We start from the raw sequence: 18,211 nt of genomic DNA, 5'->3' as shown, positions 1-18,211 counted from the left end.
AAGGGATACTGAACACTTTATCCTTCTTGTCAAAGGCAAGAAAAATACCCTTTTATCTTCTACTTGTGTTTTATAGCGGACATCTAACTAAACATGAACCAGCAATGTGCCCTCCCGGCCAAGAAGGCCAAAGGCATTCTGGGATGCATTAAGAAGAGCGTGGCCAGTAGGTCACAGGACTAATGTGACCTTCTAGGCTGCCCTAGCGAGGTCTCATCTGGAATTCCGTGTCCAGTTCTGGGCTCCCCAGTTCAATAGAGAGACTGGGCACTTCTGGAGAGAGTCCAGCAGAGGGCTACTACGATGGTGAGGGGAATGGAACATCTCTCTGATGAGGAAAGGCTGTGGGACCTGGGGCTGTTCAGCTTGCAGAACACTGTGAGAGGACCTTATCAGTGCTTATAAATACCTAAAGGGTGAGTGTCAAGAGGATGCGGCCAGTCTTTTCTCTGTAGTGCCCACTGACAGAACAAGGGGTAATGGGCACAAGCTGGAACAAAAAAGTTCCACTTGAACATAAGGAGAAATTTCTTTCCTGTGAGGTGTGGGAGCCCTGGCACAGGTTGCCCAGGGAGGGTGTGGCGTCTCCTTTTCCGGAAGTTTCCAAACCCACCTGGTTCTTGTGCCTCCTGATCAAAGTGGCCATGATTTAGCAGAGGGTTGGACTGGATGAGCTCTAGAGGTCCCTACCAATCCCCATCATTCTATGATAATGGATGCATTTACTACAAAACCAATCCCTACAGACCAAGCCTGCTATAAAGCTACTCAGAACATTGCTTTCATGTTTATTGGTCTTTAATTCATACTTAAGTGCCCTCCCACCAATATTCTTCAAGACAAGTATGCCGTTCTCATCTTGTTCACTAAGTACTTTTTAGGAGTTGTTTATGCCAGCCTTTGTACTGTCAAGGACCTTGCAAAGACATTCAGAAAAACATTTTAATTCCTAAAGTATTTTTTGGCTTTTAAGTGCTATTAAGTGTAATTTGTATGAGAACTTGCTGGAACTCTTTGGCTCACATAACAGCTGACAATGCCTAACAATTTCCAATACTTAAAAGGATAAAAAAGCTCGTTAGCAGTGACCAGCAGAGGGCAATCTCTGCCTGTCTGATTTTTCTACTGAAATCAAACACACAACAGAATTCCATGTCCAATATTAGCCAGATATCATGGAAAAAACCCCACTTAAAACCACTTGCACAGGTAGAATATCCTTAACAGCTAAAATCATAAAGGGGTATAATGTTTAACATGGAATTACCTATACTGCCAGGAAAAAAACCTGAGGGTTGCCTTTAGAATACACTTCACAGTTTAATCAATCACTTTGAATGCTATTTTAAAAGCCTCTCTGTCCCATCCCCTGCACTGTAAGAAAAATACAATTTACACCTAAAGCCACTCAATCAGCTCACGTAAGGCATAAAAACTGCCACATATCTAGCAACGTAAAATACAGAAAATATTTTCTGAGCTCAGGAATCTGAAGATTACAGCCACAAAACAAGATGGAGAGGGCTAAAAAGTCACTCTACACCACCATCAGACCTAGTTGGACCTAAGAAGTTCCTGTTCTTGTAACTCACTAGTCATTATAACAGTTATGTCACTGCAGGAGACAGGACAGTTTTACCATTACTCACACCAGCATTGTGCGCAGTTTAAGGAAATCATTGTGCTCTGGATTTTCAACCTCAACAACTCCCCAGGGATACAGACGGCCTCTGATTTTTTTCCCTTTCACCTCAATAAGTTGATTGGATCCAATGACAGCAAAAGGTATGCTAGCCTGGGTGAGACAGAGCAAAAGAAGTTACTGCGTTGATTTTTGACTGGTTACTTTTTTGTGTTTTGTTTTTCTTTTAAAGAAAGCACAAAGACTTTTAAGTAGCAAACAGAAGATGGGGAAAAGAATGCTGGCAAATGCACTTTACTAAAATCCTTCCAGAAGGAAAACCAACAAATCCTATTCTATAGGCACTGCAGCCTCTCATGAACAACACCTGTAGTTTTGTTAGGGTCAGTTTGCGTTACCAGAGGCAGAAAAGGAAATGACGCTTTGCTTTAGGAACACTTGACTGTTGTTAAAGTACAGTTTGGGCATAATGTGTCATCTGATATAACATCATGCATGGAAAATGGCCAATAGAAACATAATTAGGATACAGAATAAAGTAGCCAGAGAGGGAATTTCAGATACATTCTTCAAGCATTTTTGCAAGTATCATAGCATAAAGAAGAAATTACTCTAGTAAAACATTGATTATACGCCCTAACAAGAAGAAAGCTGTTAATTAAGACTGTAACTAATACATGCACCTTCTCTCCTCTCCTGCATGTTAAAAGGTTTGATTTGGAAAACAGAAAATCACACTGAGGAGTGGCTTATAAAGAGAAAAGAAAGTCACGACACACTACATTTGGAATTCTTATGAAGCAGAGACTGGAATAAAAAGGAGTCAACATCCAAAGAAAACATGAATTTTCAACACATTATGAAAGCATAAAGTATCTTTAAGCACACTGTGAGCTTAAAGAACTACTGCTGCAAAATAATAAATTAGGAGTGAAACTTGCCTTTAAAACTCTGGTTTGTTCTTTAAACTCCTCATCTTCATCAGAATCTGCATCAGGGAGCTGATAAATCCTAATGCCGTGTTCAGCAATCTCATCCAGCACCTGAATTTTACAAAAAAGGAAGAATAATCAGTTCTTATTTTACTGAAGAGGTATGGAGTTAAAAATATACACACTTGATTTACTAGTTTGTCATATTTAGAAAACTCAGAGCTTCTCTTTTTATAAAGCTTGCCAGCATGGATTTTAAAAAGATACTGAATAAAGAGTGGTGGTATGAGAAGAGCAAAAAGAATGTTGAGATTTCACAATAACTCTCTTCAAAGATATCTTGGATGTTTCAGGAGAAAAAGTTTAACTGTGCAAACTTCCTAGATTAGCATTACCTAACAAGTAACCCCATAACCAGCACCTGATCCAAGCAGCAGCATTACTACAGTAATAAACTCTTACAGTAGTCAAAGTTTGGGCAAAAATCGAGGGCAGGGTTGAGGTAATCATAAAAACATTCAGAAAAGCCTAAGTAAGGATGTGTGCTGTCACTGCTACCTAAATCACTGGACATGAACTTGTAATATAAATCATGCAATCATTTTGGTTGGAAAAGATCTTTAAGATCATTAAGTCCAACCACTAACCTCACACTGCCAAGTCCACCACTAACCCATGTCCCTCTGCACCTCAGCTACACAGCTTTTGTATATCTCCAACCACCAGACTTGAAACAGATGACAGGTCTTAATGAGCTCTCTCATAGTATTGTTGGGTTCCTCCATCTTCTGTCGTGATGGCAACCAACAGCTAAAGTATAAATAAAACTGTCCAACCAGAGCTTGAATATTAAACAGCTATTTTAAAAAAATCCCAGTCCTTCAGACCACTAGGAGAGGAATGACCATGTATGAGCCACAGCTATTTCCATGACAACGTTTTCCTCCCAGGTATATAAACATCCCCCGCACTCACACACGTGCACATGCTGCATCAAATATTATGAGCCCCCACCTACACAGCAATACTTCTAAAAGGAAAAGGACATTTGGGAATAAGTGATTCCAATAAGCAATTAAGTGACATTCACACAATTACATTTAAATCAAAGTATGTTTTTAGTGTTTTGCAAAATGGAAGATAAGTAAATTGTCACCAAATGATAACAAAAGATGCTCAGCTGGGATAGGTGGGGCAGTGCTGCAGTGCAAAGCCTTTAAGTAGCTGCATAAAACAAGAAAGCACATTTAACCTGGCTGAGATCTGAAAGATAAAATGGAAGTGAAACAATAACGGGAAAGCAGACAACAAGGGGTGCTAGAATAATATATTACAGCTGTTAAACCTAGTGCTTTCCTGAAAGGAAAAAGAATTGCAATAAAAACAAACTGTATTTTATGATTCTAACAATGAAACAGCATTTTGCTTCTTCAAATCCAAATTTTATTGGCCTCAGAGGATTCTGTGTCCTAAAGATTAGCCTTCCCATGGGAAATGAAAAAAAGAGTCAAAATATTAGTTCCCCTCTCATGAAGTCATTCTTTTGAGCAGGTTTCCTTAGCAGCTTTGCATGGCACAGCTTGTGAAACTGCCTTGCATTTCTTCCCACTCAAGAGTTTTAAAAAATAACTTTGAATTCCAGAAAGACCAAACAGGAATTACTCCAAGCTGGGTTTCCTCTGCAAGCACCACAAACTGATCTTGCTGCTTAGACCAAAGCGGCAAAACAAAAACATTTTGCTTTAGATTGATAGCCAAATGGCAGAAACATCTAAAAAAAAGGAGACTTCAAGCTGCGTCAGCAAAGCAGGATTTTGATTCTTACTCTTGATTAGAGATTCTGTTAGCCAAGATGCTTTGAGCTTGAACAATATACAGTAGCTATGACTTTCAAAGCTTTGGAACCACATTATACATCCAACTTAGTATAAACGCAGTTTGTAGAGTGACCTTGGCCAGCAGTACAAAAACAAAGAAGGTTTGTTTACCTGGCTCCTAACCACTCCCTCAGGCTGAAGTGCCATTCAGTTTGTTATATTTAGCTAATGTACAGATGTGGTGTCTGTGTATGTAAGTCAAGATTGTTTTAAAGGCTAATTAGTTCAAAAGTAAATTTGCTCAAACCAGAAAGAACTGTGTTTTACAAGTACTAAATATCTCTCTCTTCCTCAAGACATAAGTTATTAAACTTGTAAAAACTGACAGGCTCTGAAGGGTTAAGGCTGTCAGACTTTACAACTGAATGTACTGGTTTTGAGTCAGTAGATCTCAGATTTTACTGAGCCACTTCTCAGCATAATACAATCTCACAACCTGCTCATTCCTTTCTCTAACAAAGGGCAGGAAGCCATTCTAAATCAAAAAGGATAAATCAGGAAAGGGTAATTATTTACATTCATTGGTCAGATTATTCTATGATGATATTAAATGGAAACTAGATTTAAGGTGAAAGACTTGTACAACCACAATTACAGACATTATTTCTATAAAATTCACTACAATGTGGTATTTGGGGTAAAGAAAAACACAAACAAACATATTCAAGACAACAAATAAATCTTCCAATATCCAAAGGTCTCTCTTGGTACCACTGTCCTGGTATTCCACATCAAGAGATAACTTAGTTGGAAAAAACATCCAAAAGACAACGTATATCTTTCTGTAACAAGGGAGCTACAAAAAGCATCCTACTGATCCATTAGCCTAACTGCCCTTACTGTTTTAGTTTGTATCATGGGTGCACTTTTTAAGCAAGTTTCCAATCACTCCAAGTTAAATACATTTTGCTACGAACCCCACAGCACAGTTAGGTGTGTGCAAACCAAGTTTCTTTTGGATGAAGCTTAACCTAAAAATACACTCTCAGAACATACCTCATGCACTCCCAATACTGACAGGCATTCAGTCCACTGCAGCGAAAGCTACTCTGAAGCATCTTCACTACATGCATTTGTGAACCATTTGAGCCCTAATTACAAATCATTTCCCTCAAAACTTGCTCTGTTGGGGTGCACTGCTGGATAAGCCAGATGAAGACAAGAATGGCCATATTCTCAGCAAGTATAACTGGTAAGGCAGGTCAGATCTGCTTTACCAGGTCTGATTTGAAATATTTTTCAAGATTTTAGATCTTCAGTGAAGATTTCCCACCTCACACTTCCTGAACATTAAGTCCTTGGCCAATACCCTTTTTCAGTTTGAATTTGCTTTATATTTGGCTTTAACATTGTATGGGTTGCATGATCAAGTGTTAGACCTACTCTTCTCTTCAGCCTTTCTCTCTCCTTCAGCGTCAGTGTGTCAGCCTTGGCAATCACAGGCACAATGTTGACTTTTCCATGAAGAGCCTTCATGAATTCTACATCTAATGGTTTCAGTCTGACAATAAGTAGAAAAAAAAAAGGGGAAGAAAAAGAGTGGTTTTTAAAATATTTTCTTAACAGATCGAACATTTTAAACTATTTACTTCAAGTACCTACATAAATAGTGTTTCCAAAATACATTAAAGTCAGAGCACTTTCTTATCAGCTTGGTGGTGTAAAGGTTGAATTTCAATTAAAATAGTCACTATAAGATAAATTAGATATTATAAGCTGTTATGTTTCTGGGTGATAAACAACATAGTACTGACTGCTTCAAAACAATATTAAATGCCAACCAAGAGACAAAGCAGAGGAGAGCACTAATCCCCAAAGACCATTTTGCTTGCATTGGCTAACTGACAGTGTGTGAAGTAACTCAACATTGAAGTTAAGTTTCCAATTCATGTAATGAACAGACTTATGAACAAGATACAATGCCCTAAAATACAAAAGATAAAGAGCTTTTTCTTACCCATGCCCAAAGGGAGAGATGAAATAAAAACAGCAGTGGACTCTGTTGTCTATAATGTGACGCCTGTTCAGACCACTTTCATCATGAAGGTACCTTTCAAACTGGTTGTCAATGTACTGGATAATTGTTTTGAAGCTGGGAGGGGAGAAAGAAAGGCATCTTAAATCAGCTTTTATGTAACAAAAGATTTATGAAAAGAACAGAAGGAGAAGAATCACACTTATTAAAACACTTTTGTTACAAAAATTCAACTTCTCAGCATTGTACCTTCTCAGGAAAAACATTTTTATTAAATCAGAAAGGTATTTTCATAGCAACCATCAAATGTCTACTTATGCACAGAACTATCTTCAAGTGTTACTCTCTGTCCACTGGATAGAAACTCAAGTGCAAGCTCAGAAAAAAAAGCTCTCAGGGTAGAGACAACACAGTCAGGAATAGAAGATTGAGGATTTTTCTGCTTTTTTTCTAGGGATAGGGGGTGAGGATTTGTTTTTAAACCAGCTGACAAATGACATATCCCGGATATCCTCTTGATTTACAACCCTGACCCCAGGGCTAAGTTTCTATAGTTACCTATGAAAGTGCTGGTATTCTAGTCTGTTTGAATTGAGTACAAGCACATTTGCAAGTCATGCACTCAAGCATCACATGATTTATTAAGCTATTTTTGTTACCTTACAGAATCCTTTTCTGTGTGCAAAGAAAAATAATTCCTACTTAATTCAAGGCAATTTGAAACATACCCTACAAAGAAGTAAAGGCACACAAAATTTTATCATATAGATTAATCAGATACAAAGAGCAGTGTCTAGAGAGAGAAAACAGAATGCATTACTAAGATTGTTTTAAGATATACCAGAGCATGTAAACACCTGCAAACAACATCAATATAAAAGGACACATTATATAAAGTACTCCAGGGGATGGGAAATGAACACACTGATGAAGATAAGATGAGGCAGATGATTGTGACATGAACATATCTTAAACTACTTGGGGAAAAACTGAGCAGAAAGCTTAACTTGAAAATAGTATTTCTGCTGTTGAGAAAGTGCAAATCTGACTAGATGGAAAGAGACAACAGAATATAAAAATAAGCATTAGTAATCTGGAAAATGAAAACATGGAATGATTGCAAATACTGTGACAAGCAGCAAAGTTTGACCCTTAGCTGTGTGGCTGTAAGGAAGATAATGAAAGAATAGTGGAAGAGATTCTGGAGGGAATTTGATTTTTCAAAGCTGAGTAAGCTTTTGGATCTAGGGAAAAATACATAGCAGAATATAGATACGTGTTTGTATCTTTGTGAGATTCGCACTAAGTCACACAACAGAAGATAACACAGCAAAACACAGAATGTATTGGGTTTTGACTATAATTCTGCTCAAGTCTTTCAGAACTAGCATCTTAATACTTAAATGCATTGGAAAAGAACGTGGTTTATGTTATTGTTGATCTTAGATACTCTCCTCTTAGCTGGTGAAAGGTAACAAGACTGAAGACGTACAAATATTAGGACAGAAACCAAGCACAAACAATGGGAAAGCAACTATCACACATTTCCCTGGCAATGTGATTAGTTTACGTGCAGTTTTCTAGCTCTAACAGCTATAATTTTCCCTAAAAACATGGCGTTAGTGTCCTGTACCTCCTGAGTTCCGGGAAACACCTGGCTTATACCACTGCACTTCCATTACTTAGGAGACAGCACATCCTGTGTCGTAACAGCAAACAACGCAACTGCTGCATTTAAGCCCACTGGGGGAAAATTAACAATATTACCAAGCTGCCAAAACCCACAAAATACAGCTTAATACAAGCCAGCAAAAAAAGTTAGCAGCAGTCAGAAGGTAGTTATCAAAGAATGGCCTGCAATGCTGCAACCAAGGTGAGACCAGGCATTTCAGCAGTAATATCCAACAAGTCAATCTGTTGACTGGTTTTGTTAACCATCCTTTTGAGGCCAGATTTGACCTCAAATCTGTGCATGACTCAACTTTTTTCCCTCCTCTCCTTAGGTTGTTTATCTTAGATCTGATGAATGATGTTACTTCAAGGACAGGCTTCTCTCCCAGTGCCAATGTCTCTGTGCATGGAAGTGCCATTCAAACCTCCCACCATAAAGAATTTTTCTATTCTCCAAACACGTGCAAAGCTGATGCCAATAATGTTCCTGGGTGCAGCTGGATTTTGGAATACAGAACTCCAGCTATCACTAATGCTTCACACGGAATCTACAGAATTATCACCATGGTAACTGTGCTTAGCACCCACCAGTTCTTACAGGCTCTTTTAAGTACAATAGCATTTGGAAACAAAAAAAATCTACTTTATATATTCAGTACAACATATTCTCTAATAATTGATTTCCCAGTTCAATGTTGTTACTCTTCTAATGCAGAAGACTCACTGGATAAACCTCTAACAAGATTAACTCCTTACTAGCGCTTCTTCTGTGATAGAAAATATATTGACTGCAGCTCCCATTCTTGCAAGTCAAATTCTAAAATTAAGTCCTTTCATCAGCACAAAGACAGAAACCAAAAGTCATTAGGAAACCTACTCAGGAAAAAGGTATTTGAAATAGAATCAGTGATTGCTGTCTCCTAGAGATATTGTGCCAGTTTGATCTACTGCTGTTCAAAAACAATCTTAGTAAAACTCATCATCCTGAAAAAATAGGTAGTCTGCACAAATGGCACCTTTACCCCAATCAAGTGCTTTATGAAACTCGAATCAAGATCAGCACTATCTGATAATGACCATTGCAATAACTGCTCCTGAACACAAACAGAAGTTCAAGAACACAAACTAGCTGCTTCCTCTGAACTAACAAGGAAGGAAGGCAGTTGCACAGGGTTTGAAACAAAGAGTCTGTCCATCCAAAGCCGTATGACATCCTATAAAGACTCAGTCAAAATAACACCCATCACAGTTCATAGTCTTCTTATATGACATAAGAAAATAGGACTAGAGAGAGAGACAATTAAAATTAACTTCATCTTTTTATTTTGTAGTAGGCAAGAACTATTTGGTCCCATAATGTATTTCAGTGATTAAGATTTGTCACAGAAAAAGACATATAAACCAGTAAGTTGTTCTACTGGATCTGAATCATCATGCAATGACTCTATTTAGCAAGCCTCCAAAATGAAAGGGGAAAAATCTGAACACATAGGTCTCTAAGAAACATTCTAATAGAATAAACAAAGGGCATTAGAACACAATCAACAGGAAGAGCTCTATGTAACACAATACACGGGCCGCAGAGCTCTTAGCTCCAGCGGAAGGAAGCTCTAGTCAACAGTGCACGAAATACGCAAAACCATGCTGCAGTCCAGAAAGATGTCTTAGTGTTGGTCTAAAACTTTAATTATTTTTAACTTAATAAAGTTGGAAAAGCAGGAGGAAAACAAAAACATAGCTTCACTTTCAACCTTTCTTTTAGTATATTCTATAACTTCAGTGCCTTCAATTCTGCTGTTTCTCCGCACACCAGAGAAAGAAAAAACATGTCTGATAAAAATGTTCTTCAGAATGCTCCAGACAATACAGCACTCTGTCAATAAAAGGTTACAAAACACCATTAGCATAAAGGATGTTCATTTTATCAGCTTTTGGCTTCCTTCCTGATATTTAACTTATACTGAAGAATTCAAATCATTGAGTAGTAGCTTTATGCTACTTTTATGCCCTTTCTCTGCACAGTGAGACTTCTTTGCCTTAGGATTACCACTACCACCACAAAGCATCAACAAAAATTAACATCTATGCAAAATAAATATTGTTAGCACTTCTTAAAAAACAATCACACAGAAATTCAAAGTCTAGCTTCTGCTGCACTGGAATAATTCAGGCGCCATAGTAACCACATCAGTATATCTCATCTTTATTTGAAAAGAGTTATTACAAGATCAGTTTTCCACAGCTGAAGTGCACGATGACGAGAATTTGGAAACGACATTTATGCACTTCTAAATTCTAATTTGGTTACAAATTGCCCAGTTCCTTCATAGCTATTTTACTATTTTCTTTCTTCCTGATCTTTATGCTAAATCAATTAGGTATGTTGTCCAATGTACCTGCAGACAATTACTTCAGCCGTCAAAGATTATCAGTGATATTTAGGCCAGAGAAAGCTAAGCAGTAACTCCATCACAAAAAACTCATGCAGTGCTATCCAAATTGCAAGTAGTACATATAAAAGCCAGGGAATGAAAAGCACTGTCTTAAAAATATGGAAAGTGGATGGGTCAGAGACAAAGAAAGATGAAAAAACCTCCATCAGCCAGAATTCTGCCCCTATCAGAGCAGCTATGGAGGCAAATCGTTGACCGCAGTTGTAACAGAAAACGTTACTGAAGGAAAGGTTAATTAAATGAGATTAACTTTGACAGAGAATCACAGTTGAGAGAACACTGACTAAACCTTTTGAAAGCATTTAAAAGTGGTTAGCAAATGGAAACAGGAAGTTGTACAAACTAATACGTGTATTTTAGGCAACCAAAATCAAGAGAAATTTGATTTGAAAGCTCATACAAACAGAATAGTCACATCACTGATGATATGAAGATGAGCACCCAGCATATAGAAGTGCTTGGAAAATTGTACTTAACTGCAAGGACTCAGAAAAGACTCTCTACCATGAAATCAAAGCAATAATCAAGGTTCCATTAATGTTAAGAACAAGGAACTTGCTGCTTCCTTTAGTACATCGAATTTAACCAAAGATCACCAGTTGCATTACCTCAGTTCAGGGAGACAGGCATGTTAGAGTAGTGTTTGAATGAGATACAAACTCTATCAAGCAAAGTAGTATTTACACACATACCAGTCCTGGCTGTTAATGGCATCTCCATATCCTGGTGTGTCAACTACTGTCAAACGCAGTTTCACCCCACGCTCCTCTATCTCTACTGTAGAAGCTTCGATTTGAACCGTTCTCTCTATTTTCTCTAAAATAAAGGAACACGTTTATTGTTGTTATGCCCATCAGTTGCTGCAGAAACCCCTGCAGGAGGGGGCCACAGAGGAGGAAATGCAATCTGGAGTGTATTGTAACCTACATGAAATATTTTAAAGAAGAACAACAAACTAGCTACTGGAAATTAAACATCTAATGTTTGTAAATAAACACAAAGCATGAAACTACACAAAAATATTTATGCATGACAATATACAAAAATAAGATTGCAACACTCAGAAGCATGCTAGAGTATTTGTCAAAAGGTATTTACACCTCTAACCAGGATTTAAGGAATTACAGGCAAAAAAAGCATTAGAGGACATACATTTAGGTTTATTGACACCTAAAAGGTTTGAGGGATTGGCTTTTTCTTTTACTACCAATCAAGAATCAACAAAAGCCAATTCTTTGAAAGGCAATATAAATAAGAGCTCAAAAAAAAATTTGGAGGACTAGAATACACCAGACAGCATGAAAAAAGGGTCTCATGGGTAAAGTTACTAGAATGAAGCAACGTTAACTGAAAGAACATGACATTTCACAGGGTATGCACTAGAGGAACTGCAAAACCACATTTACCTGCAGCTCCAGGAATATAACGTTCTGGATAAAGATCAGTCAGGAACAGACTGTTAATTAAAGTGGATTTTCCCAAGCCAGACTCACCTACAAACAAAATAATTCAGATTGTTAAGCACACACACATTTTACTCCAGGCTTTTTAAAGCACCTCCTCTTTCCCCAAGCACACATTACGGAGGAAAAATAATTTGTTCATAAGGATCCACCCTGGTTTTCAAGATAAAAACATCAAAGGTTCAGCAAAGTACTTTAAAAACACAGGAAAAACAAGTCTCTAGTGCTTTTATAAATGTTACATGAAAATGCTACATTTACTGTAATAGATTTCATAATAAGAGCTGAAAGGTCATACAGCACTTTGACTATAGATGTAGAGATAGTTTACTTCAGGGAAATAAAAGTTTTCTTTTTTCTTGTTTAAACTTACAAAATCAGGAGCTGTAACTCTCCTGTTGAAGACTTCTGAGAGCTTTAAGGTTTTCCTAAGCTAGAAATTGAAACTAGAACAGTGTTAGGAGGCAGAACAAATAAAGCAATCCCAAACTAACAGTCGAGCTTTGCACCCTATTCATAGTTTGGATATATACATCCTATGAAACTTGAAATAAGAAAACTACTCAAAATTCATGTAAGAAGTCCTACAATTCTAGAACTTCTGGTCATACAAATTTTGTTCTACATCACAGTAATAAAGTGAAACCTCTAAATGTGATTACTAAATCTGAATTTCAAAAAAATCACATTTTTTCCTAACCCAATGAATCAAAGGAGTCAGCATTTGGAACAACTGTCCATGATACTTTAGACACCTCTAAGCTAATCTCAGAAACACTGAATTACCTGTATGTATCATCACAAACTACATTAACAAAAATAAAATCTACACTTATCAGAAACTACCTATTATTTTACAGACAATGCTGAACACTCTCATTAACTAATCCCAGGCAGCAGCACAGAGCACAAGAATAAAGTGTTATCTATCTCTTCTGACTTTCATTTTTCACTAACATGTAATTCCAAGGTTATCTACCACATAAAGGCAGACTCCCTTTGCACTTGTTTAACATTATATTGATTCAATGCAAGTGTAATTCAACATGTCACTTAAAACAGCTTTATGCCTAAAGGACTTTGCATCAAAGACTCCTACAGGTGTTCACTCACAGAACAGGCAAATTAACAGTTTAGTTATGATACTTGAGTGAGTCAGTATAGAACAGCAGAAAACAAGAATAGCATCACCATTTCAACAGAAAGTCACGACGTACATTCATGTCTTCAACTGGGGAAATGGGAGTCAGAGAAAGATTAAGCAACTACCCCTACCATCTGATGATGAGTCAGGAATATAAGAATGTCCTGTTGGCTCAAAGTCATCATCTTTAATCACTACAAATACTCCCGCCTACCAAACATGACAAAATAGTACAAGATTTAATTAAGAGTGTTTAGAGGTTCGATTTGTCTAACAGCCAATTGCCAAGTTGGAAGACATGTGAAGTCTATGTGAAAGAAACTGACTATTGTACAACAACAAAAAATACTTCAGCAAGTGACTTACCAACCACCATCAGTGTGAATTCAAAGCCCTTCTTCACAGATTTCCTGTGAACCTGGTTAGGCAGATTAGCAAATCCCACATAGCCTGCTGAGTCGGAAAACTGACAAAAAAAACAGAAGTTGAATATAAATGAGAACCCCTTCCTCCTAAAAAGTTGAAACAGAGTTCACCTGATTTTATACAATAAAGCACATAGAAAAATAGAGAATGAAATAATTTTTGTTGTGATATAGCAAGGCAGAGCTTGGAAGAGGCCCATTTACCAAGCAGTCTGATATAAATAGGAGTCTGATAAGTACCTTGGGCTGCACATAAACAAAGGTCTCTCTTTGGAGTAAAAAGAAAAATACCTGCTATCTTGCAAGAACACACTATTATTATTCTTAATATGTAAACATAGCCAAAAATCCCAAAGCTTTCAAACCAGAGGTCAAAAATATCTGTTTAAATGTGGTATCTGCTGCTACCATCTTCTATAAAAATAATGTACACACTTCATATGTAGAAAAATAATAACATTGTATTTAATATAGAGATTATCCAGAAATTACCAGAGGGAGATCTAGCTTGTTAAGCTGTTCACCCGACTTCATTACGTTTAACTTCTAACACAAAAGCAGGAAGAAGAAATGTGCCTGAAAAACTTATCAAAGAGATTTGGGCTATAAAAAGGGCAGCCTGCTTCACCATCTGTTATCAGTTGACAGAAAACCTAATAGGAGCCTAAATAAAAACTGCAGCCAGTTGATTTAGGAACCTATGAGCTAGCTGGAACCAAACGTTTTCTTCTCTTCAGAGATCAGTTTATGATGAGAATGGTTTTTATACAATTCAATATTCTAGTGGGGCAGAGCAGAAATACAGGGGAAACCGCTTGGAAGACCCTTATTTCCTGACAATCCCTTTCAAAGCCACTCAGATGGACAAAAGCATTAGAAATGAAGGTTTGTCAAATGAAATTTCCTTAGGTAAAGGCACCACTTTAAGTGTGTAAGCAAAAGCGGGATGTCTTGGCAAATATCCGAAAGCCTTTTACTAGAATTACAGGCAAGCTCTGCTTCTCCTCAACAGTTCCTTCCCAGAAATGCACCTGAGGCAGTAAGGCATCATTTACTCATTGTTTTATCACTTCAGTAAAACTATGAGTATTTTGAGAAGCTGAATAGATTCCAAAGAAAACGTTGGCTGTGCAGCCATCTCTTTACCTTTACTTTTTCGCCTGACTGAGACATGTTTCGTCACTCGAAGTTTCACACACTGGAAAACAAAATCCATAGTGCATGTTAACTGACTTGAAGATTGCATTCATTTTAACTTACCAGTTGCAAATAATAATCACATTTTACTCTACTAGAATGAAATGTCACATACTCAAAAGATTACTAGAATAATCAAGCCATAATCTAAGTGTCTGCTTGTGAAGTGATCCTATGGAAAGAAATTACACACGATTATCAAACCCAGAACACTGCACTTAAATACTTAAAGCTCTTTAAACAGAATCCTTTAAAACTCAAAATATTAAAATTCAGTATCCTTAAAGGTCTTTCATTCATCCTGTCTTTAAAGGGGAAAAAATATCTACTGAAAGTGAATGCTAAGTATGAAGGGTATTCCTGATGCAATTTCTGAAGTTATCTGATTCTGTAATCAGTCAATGAAACTTGAAATTCAAATATTCTCTTCCCTCAACTACACAGAATAAGGAGGTCCTTTTTTCTTCCATTTTTACCCTTTATACTTATGAATTATACACATTTTCAGATTGTTTACAAATAAGGGAATGTAATGTAGCTATTGTCCAAAAAATTGTTTTTAGGAATTAGTACCATGTCACAGAATCACAGAATGCTGGGGGTTGGAAGGGACCTCTAGAGATCATCCAGTCCAACCTCCCTGCTCAAGCAGATTCACCCAGATCAGATGACATAGCAACGTTTCCAGGCAGGTTTTGAAATCCTCCAGAGAAGGAGCCTCCACACCCTCCCTGGGCAGCCTGTGCCAGGCTCCCTCACCCTCACAGTGAAGTAGTTTTTCCTTATGTCTAAGTGGAACTTTTTGTGTTCCAGCTTATGTCCACCACCCCTTGTCTTATCACTTAAGACAACAGAAAAGATCCTTTTGACATACACCTTTTAAAGACTTGTAAGTGTTAATGAGATCCCCCCTTAGCCTTCTTTTCTCTAGGCTGAACAGCCCCATTTCCCAAAGCTTGTCCTCGTAAGGAAGACGCTCCAGTTCCATGATCATCTTGGTGGTCCTAAATAATCACATACAAAATTTCTCCCAAGAACAGGACACCTATGGGATTTCCAGGTAGAGGTTATACACTATCTTCAGTCACTTAAAATTACTATTGGTGAATATGAACACTGCACTGAAGATTGGCACTTGTCTAACCCATATGGAACAGGAAAATTCACTCTGATGTGAAGGACTATCAGAAAGATTTGCTCTTTAGTTTCAGACACCCAGAACAGCTGGGTTTTGGCAGGCTCTTATCTTTTTACTCAAGGATGTTAGTTGTGCTATAGATTAGTTATCACGGCAATAGCGAGGCCCTTTTCTTTAGAGCAGTCACCGATCAGGGACAGGAAGCGCAGCAGTGGCAGGAGCACTTCACAGCTTGGTTTGTTGACAAGGCAGCTCTTGGCCTGGAAAGGCAGGGAAGTGACCTATGCAGGCACCTGTGTGTTCAGACAGAAATGCTTCCTGCTGGGTAGCAATAGTTGTTCTAGCAGGATACAGTCCTGTTTCTGACACCAGCAGTTTGACAGTCCAAGCCTAGCAGAGGCATACTAAGCTTTGGGCTAAAGGAAAAGTCAAAATTAACATAATTACAACCTGAAGGTTTGAAAAACCCCACATTTTCAGCTCACATGGTGCTGCTCTAAAGCAGTCATTAAACATCTGGGCAGCTGTGCAGACATCTGCCACCCTGTAAGCAAGGACAGAGGGGTTTTTTCTCCTCCAACTACTTTCCTCTCTACGCAGTTCACTTGCTTGTTAATGAAAGCCTACTACATCCATTGCCCGGAAAATAGGGTGGTCCTGATCCACCTTGATGTCATCTTCTGACAGCCTCTATTCTCTATTTAGGTATTCCTCAAAACAGTCTGGGAAATATCCCTTAAGAATGATTTTGAAAAAAACAGAGCTTATTGTCTTTGACCAATATGCAAGAGCTCATTGCAGGCTCCAGTCAACCAGTGACACAGACCCATAAAGACACTCCCAGCCTCCCTGACAGATGTAACTCACTGCTCTCTCCACACCTGGTTTGTACATTTGGAAGCCTCTTTTGTCACCTTGTCTATAAAATCAGTAACATAATTCAAGAGTTCAGAAAAGTGCATAAAGAGACACTGAGTGCCAACAAAAATAGACCTTCTGGCCCATTCTCACAGCAATGCCAGAGGAGAAGCCACCCAGAGCAGCTGCCTACAGTTAAAGGTGAGAAGGGAGAACAACCCAAATATATGTATGGTAGATTTTCTAATAACTTCTGCTTTTAAATGACAGTATAGTCACACCCATTGTATCATTACCTAAGCTACTTGATTAAAAAGCAGAAGAGTCAAAAGTTGTTGTTAACTGATTATTACACATTGGCTTCAAAATCAATCTGTCATTGCATTAAATTAGGCTACAGCTACAGTAAACTGTGCCACAAATATAACTTACAAAGCCTGTTTCCTACTAGGTAAGCTACATTCACCTCGGGTCTTACTCTGATCAAAAAGTTGCAGTAGCCAAAGCTGCAGAACAGCTGCTCTGATCACATCACGACTGCAGCACATGCTTAAACGTCTGTGTTCAAAGAGCACCCAGTTAGTTATTTCCCACTGGATTTTGTTAGAATAGAAAATATACTAACTAAAAGTTAGCTGAACAAAAAAGATTAAACTGCTGCTCCACAACACCTAAAGAAAGCACAGAGGCACAAACCAACTCTCACTCACTGCCTCAACACATTTTGCAATTCCTAACACTGCCCTCGTGAGGTTCCCTAGCAAATTATTCAGCCAACCTCCCCAGATGACCATGAGCCATCTTCCTGAAGCTTTACCGTATCATTACAAACCAAAACCTTAGAATTAGCAAAATACCACACGTCACATCTTTCTATGGCTCCACAGAACCCTGGCATTGACAGCACTGCCTACCAGAGAGGACTTGTCAACCGACCAGACTACGCTGTGCATCGATGACAATTCTGTACAAGGCCAAGTCAAACAATGTGGAGGGTCTCACAACAGTCTGGATGGTCCTACAGCTGGAATTGTAACATTAATCTTTTTTCCATAATAAAAAATTTAAAACAAACAAAAACTCCCAGAAAACAACTAAGGCAAAACAGAGCAAGCCAGACCTGTTCTGTTTTATTGAGATTTGTCAAAGGACTATTTCCATCAGTAAAGCAGCATATACAAAATAGTTTGAAGAGAAAGGAGTGGGTAAGATACAGTGGCACTGACTTGCAAAAAGCAGTGGAACTTTATTTGTAAATAATTGTGGGTCCTATTTAGCAGGCCTAGCAGAAACAAAGAGACACTATGCTACAGTACAGGAACGTCCACATCGGGTTTTGAACAGTGGATGACATAATGTTGTAAGATTTATTTAGATCGAAACAAATTCCTATTCTAAACAACGTGCTGTTTGACAATCAAAGGGAGCAGATTACA

General features: G+C 38.0%; 1 protein-coding gene across 3 annotated transcripts in view; it reads right to left on the bottom strand.

Moving 5' to 3' along the window:
- LOC104561392 (septin-2) overlaps window positions 1–18,211 on the bottom strand; it is a 36,015-nt gene that overhangs the window by 14,952 nt on the left and 2,852 nt on the right. For all 3 annotated transcript variants that reach the window (XM_062010228.1, XM_062010227.1, XM_062010229.1), the window contains exons 2-9: window positions 14,729–14,780; window positions 13,524–13,623; window positions 11,957–12,043; window positions 11,243–11,366; window positions 6,409–6,543; window positions 5,835–5,952; window positions 2,584–2,685; window positions 1,650–1,795 (exon numbers count right to left, since the gene is read on the bottom strand). In XM_062010228.1, coding sequence (XP_061866212.1) covers window positions 1,650–1,795; window positions 2,584–2,685; window positions 5,835–5,952; window positions 6,409–6,543; window positions 11,243–11,366; window positions 11,957–12,043; window positions 13,524–13,623; window positions 14,729–14,755 — 839 coding nt within the window. In that variant the 5' untranslated portion in view covers window positions 14,756–14,780. The remainder of the gene's footprint in view (window positions 1–1,649; window positions 1,796–2,583; window positions 2,686–5,834; window positions 5,953–6,408; window positions 6,544–11,242; window positions 11,367–11,956; window positions 12,044–13,523; window positions 13,624–14,728; window positions 14,781–18,211) is intronic.

This window comes from Colius striatus, chromosome 17, assembly GCF_028858725.1.
Source record: "Colius striatus isolate bColStr4 chromosome 17, bColStr4.1.hap1, whole genome shotgun sequence".
NCBI classification, from domain to species: domain Eukaryota; kingdom Metazoa; phylum Chordata; class Aves; order Coliiformes; family Coliidae; genus Colius; species Colius striatus.
This window is presented reverse-complemented; position numbering and strand designations above follow the sequence as displayed.